Source organism: Bos taurus, chromosome 8 (genome assembly GCF_002263795.3).
Source record: "Bos taurus isolate L1 Dominette 01449 registration number 42190680 breed Hereford chromosome 8, ARS-UCD2.0, whole genome shotgun sequence".
Classification (NCBI taxonomy): Eukaryota; Metazoa; Chordata; class Mammalia; order Artiodactyla; family Bovidae; genus Bos; species Bos taurus.
Window position 1 is genome coordinate 59,646,060 of NC_037335.1, and position 18,121 is coordinate 59,664,180.

The 18,121-nt window shown below is 38.4% G+C and overlaps 1 protein-coding gene across 4 annotated transcripts in view; it reads left to right on the forward strand.

Moving 5' to 3' along the window:
• LOC516849 (phospholipid-transporting ATPase FetA) overlaps window positions 1-18,121 on the forward strand; it is a 110,741-nt gene that overhangs the window by 46,221 nt on the left and 46,399 nt on the right. For 3 of the 4 annotated variants that reach the window (XM_059889555.1, XM_010807956.4, XM_010807958.4), the window contains 8 exons: window positions 5,360-5,473; window positions 6,305-6,403; window positions 7,987-8,048; window positions 11,000-11,072; window positions 11,413-11,483; window positions 12,709-12,791; window positions 13,729-13,887; window positions 15,120-15,208. In XM_059889555.1, the coding sequence (XP_059745538.1) occupies window positions 5,360-5,473; window positions 6,305-6,403; window positions 7,987-8,048; window positions 11,000-11,072; window positions 11,413-11,483; window positions 12,709-12,791; window positions 13,729-13,887; window positions 15,120-15,208 (750 nt within the window). Of the gene's footprint in view, window positions 1-4,094; window positions 4,270-5,359; window positions 5,474-6,304; window positions 6,404-7,986; window positions 8,049-10,999; window positions 11,073-11,412; window positions 11,484-12,708; window positions 12,792-13,728; window positions 13,888-15,119; window positions 15,209-18,121 lie in introns of all 4 variants that reach the window. The other variant, XM_059889556.1, reaches the window with a different exon arrangement.

Genomic DNA, 18,121 nt, shown 5'->3' on the forward strand with positions numbered 1-18,121 from the left:
AATTCAATCGCTCTGCCATATCTGACTCTTTGCGACCCTTTGGACTATAGCCTGCCAGCCTCCTCTGTCCATGGGTTCTCCAGGCAAAAATACTGGAATGGGTTGCCATGCCCACTGAATCTACTTTTTTACTAAACTAGGATATTTGAAGTTCTGAATGGGAAAGAAATTATACTTCTGTTAGGAAACTACTAAATAAATATATACCTGAATGAGTTCCGTTAATATATTCAACTGAATTACCTTTTGCAGCTGAGTAATATGAAAACTTTTACTTCATTTTATACTTAGAGCTTCCAAGCTCTCTTTTTTCATATTCAGTGAATCTAGATGTTGCTTAAGTGTATCTAATTCCTAAGAAGAAGGGGAAAAAGCAATTATATATGCAAATACATTAAGAATAATCTATTTATCATTTCAAATACACATATGTCAAAGTAAACATTTTCAACCCATATCTTACAATTTGACTAGAATTTATTAACATTCATTATTTCTGTTTTCCAATTTATTTCATCATTATTAAAAACCTTGCATGATCTACCTTTTAAATACTTTATGAGTTTTTAAAAGGGAGTCAGAACTTTTTACAGTGAATCATCGTGTTCTGAGAATATCAAATATCAGAAGACTTTAAATTAATGACATTACTATTTAAAGTTATAATTTTTATTTGATTTTTTAACCATATTTCTATATTTTTTGACTATTTTCTCTTAAGGCCAAGACCTATAACAATTTACATGGTACACTCTTAGGGATAAGACTCTTCAACTGTTTACCTTTGATCTTTGAATATAACAGGTTTGAACTGCATGAGTCCACTGACATACAGATTTTTTTTCAAGAAATATGTACTGTGGTACTACTCAGTCCAAGGATGGCTAAATCGGTGGATGTGAAACCTCAGATACTGAGAGCCAACTATAAATTATACACAGATTTTAAACTGCACAGGTGCTGCTGTGCTTAATACTCGAGTGTTTCAAGGGCCAACCAGAACCATTCAAAAACCCCTGTGCAATATTAGCTATCAGTTCAGTTCAGTTGCTCAGTGGTGTCTGACTCTTTGTGACCCCGTGGACTACAGCAAGCCAGGCTTCCCTGTCCATCACCAATTCCCAGAGCTTGCTCAAATTCATGTCCATCAAGTTGGTGATGTCATCCAACCATCTCATCCTCTGTCATCCCCTTCTCCTCCTGATATTAATTCATTTAATACAACATAGTTTTCCATTGTATCAATATACCTTAATTGATTTAACCAGTTTCTTACTGATTAACATTTTAAGTGTCTCCATTTATATCCAGGTGCCCCCTCCGAAAAATATTTCTACAATGTTTTGCTGCGATAAATGGTCCTAAATGAACACCATTTTATACGCCATATACTTTGGCACATTTGTGTGAATATACTTTAGGAGAGTTTCCTAGAAGTGAATTGGCCAGATCAAAAATGAAACACATTAAATATTTGATACGTATTGCCAGATTGCCCTCTAAAAAGGTTATATCTATTTATATTTCTATCTATAACAAAGACTTCTCACTTCTCCATATTCCTGCCAAATTGGTATTGTCAGTCTTTTTTATCTTTACCAGACTCTTTTGTGGAAAATGACATTTCATTATCTATCTTTCCTTAATTTTGAGTGACAGCAATAATTTTTATGTTAATTAGCCTTTGTACATCTTTTTATGGAAACGACTGTTAATGGTTTGTGCCCATTTTCTATTAGATTGTTCATTTTCACTTATTTATTTATGAATAAGTAACTCATAAAAAGATACATGTTTAAAAGTCATGCTCCAATACCCCATCCTTGTCCATATCTCTGCTCCCTAGAAGGAATCACTTTTATTAGTTTATCATATATTCAGCAGTGCTTCTTTGTGCAAATAAAGCAAATACACACACACACATGCACACACACACACACACACATATATATATATTATCATTTCCCCACTTTCTTAAACTATTCTGAACCCTAACATTATGTCCTGGAGATGTTTTCATAATTATAATTTCATAATAGCATTTTCCTTCTTTTTTCAACTGCTTCCCTGGCAGATAGCATAATTTATGTAACCACTTTCTTACAAATTGACATTTGGATTGTTTCTAATCTTTTATAATTATAAGCAATTTTTACTTATATGTTACTTTATGCATATGTAGATATTTTAATATATAATGCTGTAAGTATATAATATACATGTGTATATATATACAATATATATGTGTGTGTGTATATATATATACTATGTATATAGTGTATGTCTATGTGCATGTATATATATATTTATACACATACAGTAGTCTCTATAGGATACTAGTTTATGATTGCTGAGTTAGAGAGGCTCTGGATAATAACAATATTTAGGATATGGCTGTGGGAACAGGTTTCCCCTTCTCTACCTTTTCCACTCTCTAAGCTTTTTCTAAGTAACTCTAAGGTGCAGGTTTTGGCATCACTCTGAGTTTGAACAAGTTCTACTCCTTACTAACGTTGTATCCTTAGGCACATTATTTATTTTAATTTCTTTGATCTTCAGTTCCCTCATCTATAAAAAGAACATAATAATGTTCACTGTACGTGGTGGTTGTTAGAGTTAAATATGGTTGTGAAAATGTTAGTTCTCTTTCACCAAAAAACTGTTACCCCTTAAAAGACGGGTACAAATTTCATTCATCTTTGTAACTACTGTTCCCATCACAAAATCTGGCCCATAAATGAAATTCAATAAATGTATGCAAATAATTGATGAACAAGTAAACAGATTTCACTGATTCTTATGTACTTAACAACCATTGCGTTTCCCTGGCCCCGTTTCTCATTTTTCCCCTATTTCTCTAATTTCTTCCATTCCTACTCCTTTTAGCCTTCCCTGGTGGCTCAGTGGTAGAAAATCCATTTGTGATGCAGGAGACTGCCTGCAATGTAGGAGACATGGGTTTGATCCCTGGGTCAGAAAGATTCCCTGCAAAACGAAATGGCAACCCACTCCAGTATTCTTGCCTGGGAAATTCCAGAGACATCGCAAGAGTCAGACATGACTGAGTGACTAAACCACCACCACCACTGCTCCTTTTCCTCTTTTCAGCCCCCTAACTACTGATTCTCATTATATCCTTGGCCTTCTGTTTTCTATTTTCCACTTTAGCAGTCAGTCGGGAGCTGTGCTTAGTCACTCAGTCATGTCCGACTCTTTGTGACCCCATGGACTGTAGCCCACCAGGCTCCTTTTTCTGTGGGGATTCTCCAGGCAAGAATACTGGAGTACGTTGCCATACCCTCCTCCAGGGGATCTTCTCAACCTAGGGATCAAACTCTGGTCTCCAGCATTGCATGCGGATTCTTTACTGTCTGAACCACCAGGGAATATCCCTGCCCAAATAAATAAATACCCCAAATCCAAATCTACCATCACTGTCATGTCAAATGAATTAAACACAAGAATTCTATAGTTAAGCAAATGTTCTATATCCTTAAGATCTTGCTTCTGGTTTGACATTTAAGAGTAGGACAAAACACTAGTTGCCAAGTTAGTAAAGAACTACTGATTTGTCTATCTTGGGACAGAATCAGCATAGCTTTTGTCTTTGTTTTCTAAAAAAAATGCTACCCAAATGAGTAGAAACCAAAATACATTAACTGTAAAGTCAAATGGAAAATTTACTAAAGCCAGACTTTAGTAAGGTAAAAGATCAAAAGATCTTTGGGTCCAAGTGTTGTCATCTGGATTTAGACACTCAGAAATTCAGAGTATCTTAAAATCAAAGAAAACCATTTCTATGTTAGAATAACCTACCCTCAGGGTTGGGAGGGGCCTTAGAGGTCATTTAGTTAGAACTCCATTCAAGACATAGCTGTGAACTTTCCAGGACAGATTTTGTTTAACTCTTTTTCAGTCCCTACTACTAGAGTAGCCCAGCATAGAGCTGTGAACAGAACAAACCTTGAGAAATGTATAGTGTTTGACTGATCATTAATTGAAAAGTCATGGAGAAACACCAAGGAAATCTTAGGTTTAACTTGGATCTCTAAACTCCTAAGTGCTAAGCTATTTGACCAGCTTCTCTTCCCTAGGGAAATAGACCTTAAGCAAGACGTGACTGGGTTGCCTGTCTAGTCTTCCAAGGCCAGTTTTAGCCTTAAGACAAAAAAAGTGTTGGTTCTCCAAGAGTATTCAGATGTCTTCCCAAGTTAGGACCCAGAAAGAGATTCTTCATGCTTAAGCAGTGTCTGTTTTCCAGGACTGCAGGTAGGTTTGTTCTTTTGTTTGACCCTATAGGTGGAGGAGGTGGGAGAGAAGCCCTGTCCTTGGATTATTTGGTCTCATTCTCCTACTTTTCTTAAGCTCTTAGATTCAAACCCTTACATCTTAGGTCAAACAACTGAAGATCCAAAAGTAGAAAGTAAGATGGTCTTGTCAACATCTTGAGATTAGCATTGAAGAGGTAGCAAGTTCCCACTGTTCAGACCTCTCCCAGGACAATTAAGGGGCAAGTGATTCTCCAGTGCTGAAAGCAACCATTGTAAGAACCTTCAGTGGGCTAAGGTTGAAAGACAGTCATTTGCTTTTGGCATCTGACACCTTTCAGCACTGAAAGCAACATGTAAAGACACAGCAAAATGGGTTTGCCAGACTTAAGAAAAGCTTCAGTAGAGAGCTCTGAGTAGAGTGAACACAAATGGCAAACTTGCCTACTGTTTGGCACTGAGAAGGAACTTGAGTCAGAAGATAAGATGAAACAGAAAGATTTCTGATTCTAAGGAATGAAAGCATTTGGATGGCTGCACAAGTGAACTGGGGCTCAGGGAACAGTACAATCTCAACTCCACAAGTAAATAGATGGTCTTCGGCAAATAAATTAACCTCAGGGCCTCAGTTGCCGCATCCTGAAAAGGTGATATTACTCCCTTCTTGCAGTTGTTTTGAGAATTAAATAAGTTGCTTTTTCTAAAATATTTAAAATAGTACTAAAGTACTTAGAATAGTACTTTACATATAATAAATATTTAATAAGTTTTGATTGTTATTGATTTTATTATCATAATTATTATCAATAGCATCAGTAAATAAAGAATTCGACTCAGGGCGTAAATACATTCTGCCCCTCCTAAGAATGTCCCATATTGATCAACCTTGCCATCTTTGGCATACATACATAGGCCTCTCTAGGCCTCAAAGAAAAGAGTCTGGAGACAAACACTTCTTCCTTCCTTCCCTCACTATGTTGGGAAGCTATTAGCTTTTTCCTATTTTATGAAGTGGTCTTGGTCCTTTTTGTTAAGACTTGGAGGTGCAGTCTTTTGTTACTCTAATTGTGCTTGTGTTCTTTTACTAACAGGATAATAGCGTCAAAACCTCAAAATATAATGCCTTAAACTTCTTGCCTATGAACCTGTTTGAACAGTTCCAGAGACTTGCAAATGCATATTTCCTCTTTTTGCTTTTTCTACAGGTATTACCTTTTAGGGTCTTTTCCACAGAATATTTTATCAACTTCCCTGGGGTCAGGTTATGTAATCAGTCCTTCTCCTCCTTAAACTGAGAGATGTCTTCTCTCTTTAGACAATGGGCGAATGGATGGCTGGAGTCTCGGGCCAGTCTCCTAGAATAGCTGTGGTCAGGATTAGCCAGGGTGAAACAACCCTCTATAAGAGGAAGGAGACACGGTCGCCGAGTCCCATGCTAAGGGGTGCTCCCTCACCATGACTGCATCACCACAGTTCAGCTTAACCGTGAAAGGCCACAGACTTGATTCTACACCCCCGCCTCAGCTGCAGCCCCATTCCTCCTTCTTGTCCCAGCCTCCCCGACAGAAAGTTAACACATGGGAGCACCAAGGGAGGAGAATGGTTTAGAACATCAGCACAGGGCACGGAAGCCTAGCAGGGTAGGCACAAGTTGGGAGAGAGAGACGGGTCATCTCATTTCCCCTTGTGCTGAAGGGGTATAGGCGGTTATGTGGTTCTCCCATGCCCACACTTAATGCCCTACCCCCCAGCACCTTCATTATCAGAAGAGAGGAATGGCTCTTTGCCATCAAGACAAAGATATTAGAGTTCAGGACATTACCTGGCAATTTATCATCTCCTCTTCTTTCATCTTTAGGAGGTGTTTGCTTATACTGGGGTGGCTAGTTGGAGGTTATAACAGTGGAAAGCAACTAGGATTGTTGAACTTATTATGAATCTAGGGAGACGGAAATGGTGGTGCAGTGGGGGTTGGGAGGAAATACATTGTCCTTTAAGCTTTCTGACCTATGTTTCTCTCCCCTTCCCTCTCCCAGTTGATTCCTCAGATCTCCTCCTTGGCATGGTACACGACTGTGATACCGCTGATGGTGGTGCTGTCCATAACAGCAGTGAAAGATGCCATCGATGATGTGGTGAAGTGGCTTCCAGGGCCTCTCTTCCCTCACTGTACCTAGTCAGGCAGGGGAGGAAGGGAGCAGGAAGGACTCCCCAGAACTGCCTAATACTAGAAGGAAGAAGGAAAGAGGTGTTTCCTTTCCCTATGTCCTTACTTGTGCCAGAGGAATATGAGATTCCCTTAAGCCCAAGATTGGTGAGCCATCCATGGCCAGAAAGGGGTCACTCACGCAAGGCCTTTCTCTGTCTTCTTACTGCCGCCATTTCCAGGTTTCCTTCCATCTCCTTCATAACCCACCTCTGCCTTTACTTAGCTCTCTCTGGGTTTGCTCTCACCTTTCTTTCTCCATTCACCCTTCTCCCATTTCTATATTCCTCTTCCCTTCTTCCTGTCCCCCTTGCTTTCTCTGGTCTTATCTCCCCTTTCTGCATTCCTGTTCTCCTCTCTGACTCTCCGTATTTCCCTCTCCAGCTTTCGGTTCTATCAGGTGCACACAGCTAGGAACCCTCTGAGTTTAGAGAGCATCATGACTCAACAGAGGCTGGCTCCTCCCCTGGCCTTGGCGGGAGAAGCTGGCTCTCAGCGAGTGCAGCGTGGCTTCCTGCATGCTCCTTTACAGCAGGGCCAGGTGGGAGGGCAAACGTGGGGAACCGGTGCTGTGCCTACCAGTGGGATTTGGGAAGCCCATCGTGTTGACCTGTTTGGAGCTTCCCTAAGAGAGTCCTTCTGATTTTTATATCAAAGTTTAAGAGCAGAGTGTTTCTCCAGCTCTTTAACTCTGTGGCTCTTTAAACCCAGAATTAACATATATAGTGGTTTAAATTTCAGGCACAACTAAGATGTGCAAAAATATAACTTAACTTTCCATAACTAAACTCAGTGTAACTCATAACCACCACCTCACCATCTCAGCCCTTTTTTAATGAGAGCCAAAAGCTAAACTTACCAATTCAGGATAACCCAGGCAGTTCCTTCTGGTTTAGAACTCAGTCTCTTTAGGAGAAATATTCTGACCAATTCAGGATTCTTTCTACCCTCTTCCCAGGGAGTAATCTCAACTGAAAGGAAAGGGACTCATGTGAATCTTAGCATCAGGACTTATTTGTTACTCTCTTATTTGGTCTTTGAATAGACCTCTATTCCCCTTTCCTCATTGTATCCATGGTAGAAGCTTCTTATGCTGACTGTGGTTGAGGGTAGGGGTATTGGTATGCTTGTGAATACATAACTTCCCTCTACCTACCAAGGTGTAGCCCCATCATTTTGCATTCTCTCTTCTGTGGCTTTCAACATAAGTTATTTATTCTCATTACCCCAGGTTTTGGCTCTTGATATTAAAACAAAGAGTTTGTCTCTTTCTTCTCGCTTGATTCTTTTTCTGACCTCCTTTCCCAGCTTCTCAGAGACAGTCAGCTCCTTGGTCTGGTTTTAATGGTGGAAGAACTTGGAATTGGCCAGGGGCTGGAGGGTAAGGTGGTGAAGAAACGGGGGTAAGGGAGAATTACAAAGAAGAGGAACTACATTGAACAATACTTCAAAATATTAATCTTCTAAATACAGTTTGCTCTATTTCCTGAACATTTTCTTGTATGATTTTAGAAAAGGCACCAAAATGATAATCAAGTCAACAATCGTTCTGTTCTGGTGCTGATGAATGGCAGGTAAGTGCTTCTTGGGAAGCCAGTTTAGGTTGAATCAGCTCTGGGAGAGCACTGACCTTGCTAAAACTTGATGTGTTTGGAAAGGTGATTTAAGACAGTGAAAAGAGCCTTGGGCTGGACATAGGAAGAGTTTGTTTCTAGTATGCCCTGAACTTGCTTCTCTGGGCCTCATATTTCTTATCTATAAAATGAAAATAATATTCTTTACCTTAAAGGATGCTTACAAAAATGAAAACAAAATAATATATATTAAAGAAATTAACAAATTATGACATGATATTAGTATGCAAGTGGTCATTACCAGTACGATGGTCAGCATGGAGATGTCTGTCTTTAGTGCATCAGTGGATTCTACATGACTTATTGACCATTCTACTGTAGACTTTGGTTAGGACATCTTTTTGTTAACAATCTAAAGAAAATATTGGTGTTGACCTCATTGCTGTAGTGTTTGGTCTTATCTATCTAAAGTATGGGTAAATGCTTATTTTTTTGTGGGGTTCTGCAAAATTGGAGCAGTTTACCTTTGGCAGGGATAGAGGGAGACTGGCATAATTTTATATAAAGCAAAATATGAAGATTATTGTAAGAGGTACAAAAATTATCATAAGAATTAATTAAAAAAATAGGCCATCATAGCTGGCTAAAGAAATTAAGGAAGACTTTCTAGAAAAGATGATGTTTGTGCTTAAAAGATGGGGAAGAATTCAACAGAGATTATATGAAAGGAGAAGTGACCAGTGTTTGCAGAAGCATGATCACAAACAAATACAGATCTGAGGGAATTCAAGATGAGGTCCAATCCTTTCTCATGGTGACCTTACACAACACCCAGTAGCTGCAGTTTTATATATATATTTCTATTTAAAAAAAATTTTTTTTTAATTGAAGTACAGTTGATGTTCAACATTATATGTTATAGGTATACAATATAGTGAGTCACAGTTTTTAAAGGTTATACTTCCTTTATAGTTATTATAAAATGTTGTCTGTATTACTTGTGTTGTACAATATATCCTTGTAGCTTATTTTATATGTAATGCTTTGTACCTCTTCATCCCCTCCCCATATATTGCCCCTCCCCCTTCTCTGACTCCATTGGTAACCACTAGTTTGTTCTCTGTATGTGTGAGTCTGTTTCTTTTTGTTATATTCACTAGTTTGCTGTATTTTTTAGATTCCACATATAAGTGATATCATACAGTATTTGTCTTTATATGTCTGACTAATTTCACTTAGCATAATATCCTCCAAGTCCATCCATGTTGTTGCAAAGGCAATGGCACCCCACTCCAGTACTCTTGCTTAGAAAATCCCATGGACGGAGGAGCCTGTTAGGCTGCAATCCATGGAGTCGCTAAGAGTCGGAGACGACTGAGCGACTTCACTTTCACTCTTCACTTTCATGCATTGGAGAAGGAAATGGCAGCCCACTCCAGTGTTCTTGCCTGGAGAATCCCAGGGACGGGGGAGCCTGGTGGGCTGCCGTCTATGGGGTCACACAGAGTTGGACACGACTGAAGCGACTTAGCATTAGCATAGGATTTCAAGAGACCCTGGTTCAATTCCTGGGTCGGGAAGATCCCCTGGAGAAGTGATAGGCTACCCACTCCAATATTCTTGTCCTTCCCTGGTAGCTCAGTCGGTAAAGATTCCGCTTGCAATGCGGGAGACCTGGGTTCAATCCTTGGGTTTGAAAGATCCCCTGGAGGAGGGTATGGCAACCCACTCCAGTATTCTTGCCTGGAGAATCCCCATGGACAGAGGAGCCTGGCAGGCCGTAGTCCATGGGGTCAACAAAGAGTTGGACTCATCCTGAGTGACTAAGTACACACATATCAAGAACTATAGTTTTAATCATAGAATTCTATTATGGGAAGTTCTTGGGCATCTGATTCTGTTATTTATTGTGTTTGCTGATTCTTACTCATGATGGATTATTTCCTCAAGTGTTTTGATCTGTTGAAGCCTCTCATCACTAAAAAAGTTAGTTGTGATTAAAAACAAAATTTAAAAAAAGAAAGCTATAGAAATAAGGAGAAAAGATAAAACTGAGTGTATAAGAAATTTGTAAAGCTAGGAATTACTGAATGAATTTAGTCAAATGAACTTCCCAAGGAGCTTGAGCACTTGGGTTTTATAAAACTATTACAGAAAAATTTGTCATAGAGTGGTTTTAGAGTAGGAATTCACAAGCAGGGCCCTAATGGTTAAACTTTGTAAGCCAATGAATGTCTGATTTATTTAACACTTGAGATGAATTGTCTATATTCCAGAAAGTGGTGTCCTTTTTGTACAGCACATATGTTTGAACAGAGATATTAACACCTTTGAAAAATTTTGTTTTTTGAGTTGTGATTTCTGTCATTGTAGTCAGTAATTCTGGCTACAAGCACATCTTTAGTTAAAAGCCACATTTTTTTAGCTATCAAGAGGAATGAGCCACACCTCTGTAAGTGTTCTCTCAGATATATTATTAAATGAAAAATGCAAAGTACAGAAAATTATGTATCTAGTATGTCATTTTAAAATGTATATCTATTATGTGATTATATGGATTGACATTTTCTCAAAAGAAATGCAAAAAATTGTTATAAGTGACAAAACTATAATCTGGGGAGAGAGGAGACTTTACTTTTTCTTTTTCTATATTTTTAATTATTTGAACTGTATTTTTACCATATGCATATATTGCTTTTACTTAAAGAAAAATTATGTGCCTGTATATCTACATATACCATTATAGAGTTTTAGAAAACTCTTATAGCCTGATCAAGAGAAATGGGCCCCATTCTTGATACTGCTTGGGCAAGGAGTATCCCAAAGCAGTTTGGTCCTCCTCTGAGCTTTGAGTTCATCTCAGCTTTTTTTCCCCCCTTGATTGTCAAAACAGGACTGTAGGAATATTCTCAGAGCTGGCATGCAGGCATTCAAGGTTCACTTTCTTGCAGGATAGTGACAGAAAAATGGATGAATGTCCAAGTGGGAGATATAATTAAACTAGAAAACAATCAGATTGTTACGGTGAGTACCTCTTTGGGCTGTGGCTTTTTCTCTTTGGGCTTGAGTAGAAACCTTTTTAGCACTTCTGTGACCACTCCTTTTGGTGATATTCACCTGCTTCACTGTGCATCTAGAGATCACCAGCTCCTGTGGTAAGAAGTTTGTTCTTGTCCACTTCTCACCACAATTCCAGGTAAAGTATGACTGGCTTTAAGAAAGGAGGTGTGTGGTACCAGTGATGGGTCTCGAGACAAAGAAAGTAAACCAAATGTCTATAAAATTCTTAGGATGAATAGCTGTTCCTGAGTTTGTAATTTTAAAAGTCTGCCTTCCTTATCTTCTCTGCCTTTCCTGACCACAGGCTGATATACTATTACTCTCGAGCAGTGAGCCCTACAGTCTGGCATATATAGAAACTGCAGAACTGGATGGGTGAGTGTTCCTTCCTCATAGTCCAATAAGACGGTTGAGCCAGCTTAGAATGATTTCTCATTGAGGGACAGCATGATGCAGAGAATGAAGTGCTAAAAGCTAGAAATATCCAGATAAGATAGGAGGCCTCAAGTCTAAGGCTGAGCTCTTGACAGATAATTGAGCATCCAACTGGGTGCAGAATCTGGGCAATTATTCTCCATCTTCAAATTGGAAACATTCAGTCTGACTATATTCAATAATGCTGAGTGATAGGAAAGGTTAACCGGACTATGAAATTTCAGAATATAGTTCCAAAGTTTCTTGGGGTGGGGGAATGAATACTGAGATAATTATGTACTGATAAACCATGTTCTGGAAAGGATTTAAGGTAGAAATTCATTAATGTGCAAAAGCTAAGATCTTTGGAAGATAGAGGCCATCTTCAGAGAGCTTGTCCTGTGGAGTTTTATGTTAATCTGCATCCTTACAACTCTTCCTCTTAGTGCCCACAAACTTTTTGAAATGTGGCTTTGTTTTTACTTCTATCTCTGTGCATTTCTGTATCAAATAATGGTTAAGTGAGATCCCTTCATGGGTCCTATAAACATTTGTGAGACGAGGAGTATGTTTACTTGCAAGTGTTCACAGGTTCTTACCAGGACCTTACTTTTGAAGGGAGTAGGTACCACCTCCAGGTTATTTTGTGATGTTTCTTCAGCTTTTCTAGAGCAGCTCCACCAGCAAGATCTCATAGGTTGGTTAAAGTAGTTGATATGTGTTTCAGGGAGAGAGGGGAGCAAGTGGGCTAATATTTAGCTTCCTGGAGAAGGCAATGGCACCCCACTCCAGTACTCTTGCCTGGAAAATCCCATGGACGGAGGAGCCTGGGAGGCTGCAGTCCATGGGGTCGCTAAGAGTCGGACACTACTGAACGACTTCACTTTCACTTTTCACTTTCATGCATTGGAGAAGGAAATGGCAAGAACCAGTGTTCTTGCCTGGAGAATCCCAGGGATGGGGCAGCCTGGTGGGCTGCCGTCTGTGGGGTTACAGAGTCGGCCACGACTGAATCGACTTAGCAGCACCACCATTCTACCTCAGTACTGCCCTTGAGAGAGGATGACAATAGGAGTGACTCTGACAACTCAAGTCTGAAAGCCAAGCAATATTGGCAACAACTATTTTCTAAAGTAGGAGAAACCGGACCTGTACTGCTGTTATATATGTGCATTCCTTACTCTAGTGAAACCAACTTGAAAGTGAAGCAGGCCATCACCGTTACCAGTGAGATGGAAGATAACCTGAAGCTTCTGTCTGCTTTTGATGGTGAGTTTTGAAATAGATTTGCCAACCCAAATTTTTATCAGAAGAGGTGTGGTTAAAGTTTGATATAGCCATATAGTGAATTATATATAACTCATAAAAAACAGTATGCAAGTTGATATTTACTTATATGGAAAAATATTCACAACATATAAGTTTAAAAAGATTACAATACACTATGCACAGTATAATGTAACATAAATTTGTCTTTAGAAATATATATATGTTTATGAGTATATGTATAGAAAAAATCTTGGAAGGATATACTATAAAAGGTTAATAGCACTTATTTCTAGGCAGTGAGTGAATTTTACTTTCTCCTTTTTAATGTTGTATATAATTTACAAAAGGACATATTTTACTTTACTAATCATGAAAAAATTAACTTATTTCCATTTTGAAAAAAATACTACGTTTGCTTTAAGTAGTTTCTGAATCTATTCAGATTTAGCTCATTTGATCTGGAAGTACTAATGGTAATAAGTTATCATGTGGGTTGTTCTCTTTCTGGATAACCCATGTCACAGAATTACTCTTCTCTGATGCCCAGAACCCTCTGTCTGCCTTTCTAAAGGGAGCTGCTGAGAAATGGGCAGTGGCTGAGAAAGGATAGGAAAAAAAGGTGTGTGTATATTTTGAAAGAGGCTTGTTCTTTCCTCTTTTCTATTAAGCCTCCTCTTTGCTGGGAAAGATTGAGGGCAGGAGGAGAAGGGGACGACAGAGGATGAGATGGTTGGATGGCATCACTGACACAGTGGACATGGGTTTGGGTGGACTCCAGGAGTTGGTGATGGACAGGGAGGCCTGGTGTGCTGCTGTTCATGGGGTCGCAAAGAGTCGGACACGACTGAGTGACTAAACTGAACTGAACTTCCTGTTAGGAAAGAATTAAGATTACAGAGTTAGGACTCTTATTCCTTTTTTTTTTTTTTTTTTTCAGGAGAAGTGAGGTGTGAGTCTCCCAATAACAAGTTGGACAGATTCACAGGAATACTCATGTATAAGGGAAAAAACTACATCCTGAATCATGACAGACTGATTCTCCGAGGCTGTGTCATCAGAAATACAGATTGGTGCTATGGCTTGGTTATTTTTACTGGTACGTCTTTCTGGAGTCACAAACCCCCAGCCTGCTGGATTCCATTCATAGCCACATTGTGGGCACTTAGTTTTCATGATGTAGATATGATGCTCAGGTATATACCAGAACACTATGGCTTTGAAGAAGGGAGGCAGGGAGATGGATAGATGGATGGAGGAATTAAGAAAAAACTTTTTTTTTTAGGAAAAAAAAAAATGACTTTTTTTCCAAACACTGAGCTGCCAGCATATCAGCCCTGCCTTTGATAGTGGAAGGCTTTGTGTTCCAAGGCCACAGAACATTCATGAGTCTTTCTAACCACATCTGGACACTAGACAAGGTATACACATAGAAGTATACATAGAATTAGCATTTGAAAGGAGAACAGTGTGAAAGGGGAGGGTATACATGTGGATTATTCGCATGTGGAGAGAATAAACATGGTGCTCATTATGGGGAAGATAAAATACAGTGTGAAGTGTTCATGCCAGAGAAAGGGCACATGTGGCTCCTGAGCAGTGGCCCATCCTGAGATGGCATTTAGAACCATAATCCTTCATACTTAGTGAGGGATTTTCTGGAGTTATAATGTAGTGCCGGAAAATGAAGGAAGCTTTTGTGCTCCCTATGCCCTCGGTGACGGTGAGTATTCGTGACAACAACCACAGTAAGATCATAATTTCCAGCTCTAGTCTCAGTGTGTCATTAAAAGTCCTTTATTTCTACTTATTGTCTGTCCTATCATGAAGTTCAAAGTCTCTATCGCTCAGCTTCAGAGAAATCTCACCTCCCACCTCAGAAGAAATCACTTGCCATTGCCTTTTACTTTCTCCATTTCCTAGTTAGAAACTTTAAATAGAGCCTGGTCCAGCTATGGGTTTCCTCAAAAGAAGATGAATATCTCCTTGTCAGAAGACCCTTTTTCTAAGCTAAATAAACCAGATGGTGATGAGAGAGAAGCTTGAGGCCCCTATTCTGACTTACCAATGAAAAACTAGACTGTCTAAGATGCTGCAGAGAGGGAGGTTTCAGCACTGATGCAGTTTGCAGAAGTAATTGGGATTATCCTAAGAAATAAATTTTCCATTCTTTGAGTTTGGGGCACCAACCATGAGCCTTCCTCCAAGGCTTTATCCTTTAGCATTGGAAAGAAGTTTGATAAAGTGATCATAAAGGTGTGTTTCAACCCAATTTCAGTCCTCTTGAGAATATTTAGAGATTCTGAGATGATGTCTCCCTGTTTAACTTAGGACCAGACACCAAAGTAATGCAGAACAGTGGGAAGTCCACCTTTAAACGGACACACATAGACCACCTCATGAATGTCCTCGTGCTCTGGGTAAGTTAAAGACCTCTTTTCTGTATTTTTATAAATAGGCCTTCTTTGCTTCCTTCTACAGCAGTAGCTGGTATTTTCAAGTCAGAATTTACTTGTCTGAAAGTCTCAAGCAGTTTTAGGACCCCACAAACTTATATCTGGACCAGATAAGAAGAAAACTCATTGACACTTTTTTTCTTTTTCTTCTTAGCCAGTTTAACTCATGACCACTTCAATAAGCTCTTACTTAGATTAATAAGATCACCTCACTTAAACCAATGATTTTCAAACTCTATTTCCTTAGAGAAGGCTAAGGTCTGCTGCAGGGGGAATAGAGAAGATCAAGAGTTTTGTTCTGGCCTCTTCATTCTGAAGTTCCTGCTTCAAAAAGAGCAGCCTCACATTTATCTGTTCTGTAAAATTTCAGTTAGAGAATAGAGGATTCTACTGCTAAGAAATGAAATTTGAAAAGCACTCAGTACATACTGATTATATGTGAAATCATAAAAAAAAGAGTACAAATGAACTTATTTAAAAAACAGAAATAGTCACAGATGTAGAAAACAAATTTATGATTATTAGGCAGTAAGGGGGGAGAGATAAATTAGGAGATTGGGATTGATATATACACACTACTATATATAAGATAGTTAACAAACAAGGACCTACTGTATAGCATAGGGAAGTCTACTGAATACTCTGTAATGGCCTATATGAGAAAAGAATCTCTAAGAGTGGATATATGTATAAATGATTCACTTTGCTGTATACCTGAAACAACACAACATTGTAAATCAGCTATACACCAATAAAAAATTTTTTAAAAAGCACTCAGTAGATGATAATCAGCTTTAAGAATAAAATTTTAAATTGAAGATTAATTAGTTAATTTCCATGCTTATCATATGTGTGTGTGCATGTTCAGTCATGTCCAACTCTTTGCGACCCCACGGACTATAGCCCACCAAGCTCATCTGTGCGTGGGATTTCCCAAGCAAGAATATTGGAGTGGATTCCCATGCCCTCCTTCAGGGGATCTTCCCAACCGAGGGATAGAACTGGTGTCTCTTGCATCTCCTGCGTTGGCAGGCAGATTCTTTACCTCTTGCACCACTGGGATTTTAGAAAATTAGGAAGTTCATTCAGCTTTGAGACCAGATATTAGTATTCACTATCTTTTTCTTTCCACTACTGTCTGCATAGCTTTCAGCAGTTGAAACAAAGTGACGTTTCCTGGTTTATTAATGAAGAAGATAATCATAGTTGAGAATTCAGAAAGGCAGCAGAGGTAAATATGCCTTTGACAATATCAGAGAGTGTATCATTAGGGAATAAGTAGGTAATTTAGCCTAGGGTTGTCTTTAAAACAAGATATCTCCCATATGCCTAAGAAAGCTCAACTACCTGGTTACCTATCTGAAAGGTAGTGATAATACTTGACACCTGTAGAGGAATTTTAACTTTTTAGAATATTTTCACATTCACTTACAGCAGCTTCACAACATCTATGAACAATAAGTCAAGAAATATTTTTCCCACTGACAAATATGCAAGTTAAGTCATAGTAAAGATAAATAACATAAAGTCCCACAGAAAAATAATGTCAAAGACTCATTGTCAAGTCATATTTTTTTATTAAAGTGTAGTTGATTTAGAGTTATGTTCATTACTGCTATACAGCAAAGTAATTCAGCTATGCATATATATACTTCCTTATTTAATATTCTTTCCCATTATGGTTTATCATAGGATATTGACTATAATTTTTTATGCTGTTCAGTAGGACCTTGTTGTTTTTCCATTCTATATATAAAAGCTTACATCTGCTAACCCCAACCTCCCATTCCATCCTTCCCCCTTGGCAACCACCAGTCTGTTCTGTATGTCCGTGATTCTATTTTGTTTCATAAATGGGTTCATTTGTGCCATATTTTAGATTCCACATATAAGTGAAATCATATGATATTTGTCTTTCTCTTTTTAACTTACTTCACTTAGTATTAATATGACAATCTCTAGCTGCAGCCATGTTGCTGGAAATGGCATTATTTCATTCTTTTTTATGGCTGAGTAGTATTCTATTATATATGTGTACCACATCTTTATCCATTCATCTGTCAGTGGACATTTACTTTGTTTTCATGTCGTGGCTATTATGAATAGAGCTGCTATGAACCAAGGAGTGCATGTATCTTTTTGAATTATAGTGTTGTCTGAGTGTATGACCAGAAGTGGGATTGCTAGATCATATGGTAATTCTACTTTTAGTTTTCTGAGGAATCTTTATGCTATTTTCCACAGTGGCTGTACCAATATACATTCCCACCAACAGTGTAAGAGGATTCCCTTTTCTGCACACCCTTTCCAGCATTTGTTATTTGTAGACTTTTTGATGATGACCATTCTGACCAGTTAAAATGGTACTTCATTATAGTTTTGCTTTGTATTTCTCTAATAATTCTTGATGTTGAACGTTTTTTCTTGTGTCTATTAATCACTTGTGTATCTTCTTTGGAGAAATGTTTATTTAGGTCTGCTGCCCATTTTTGGATAAGGTTGTTTGTTTTTTTGTTGTTCATTTGTTTATGCTGTTTGTATGTTTTGGAAATTAAGCCTTTTTCACTTGCATCATTTGCAAATATTTTCTCCCATTCTGTAGGTTGTCTTTTCATTTTGTTTATGGTTTCCTTGCCTGTGCAAAAGCTTGTAAGTTTGATTAGGTCCCATTTTTTTTCATTTTGTTTATATTTCTATTGCCTTGGGAGACTGACCTAAGAAAACATCAGTACAATTTATGTCACACAGAATGTTTTGCCTATGCTCTCTTCTAGGGGTTTTATGATGATGTCTTTTGTTTAAGTCTTTAAGCCATCTTGAGTTTATTTTTGTGTATGGTGAGGTGAAGTCATTTTTATTGAGAATCTAATATGTGCC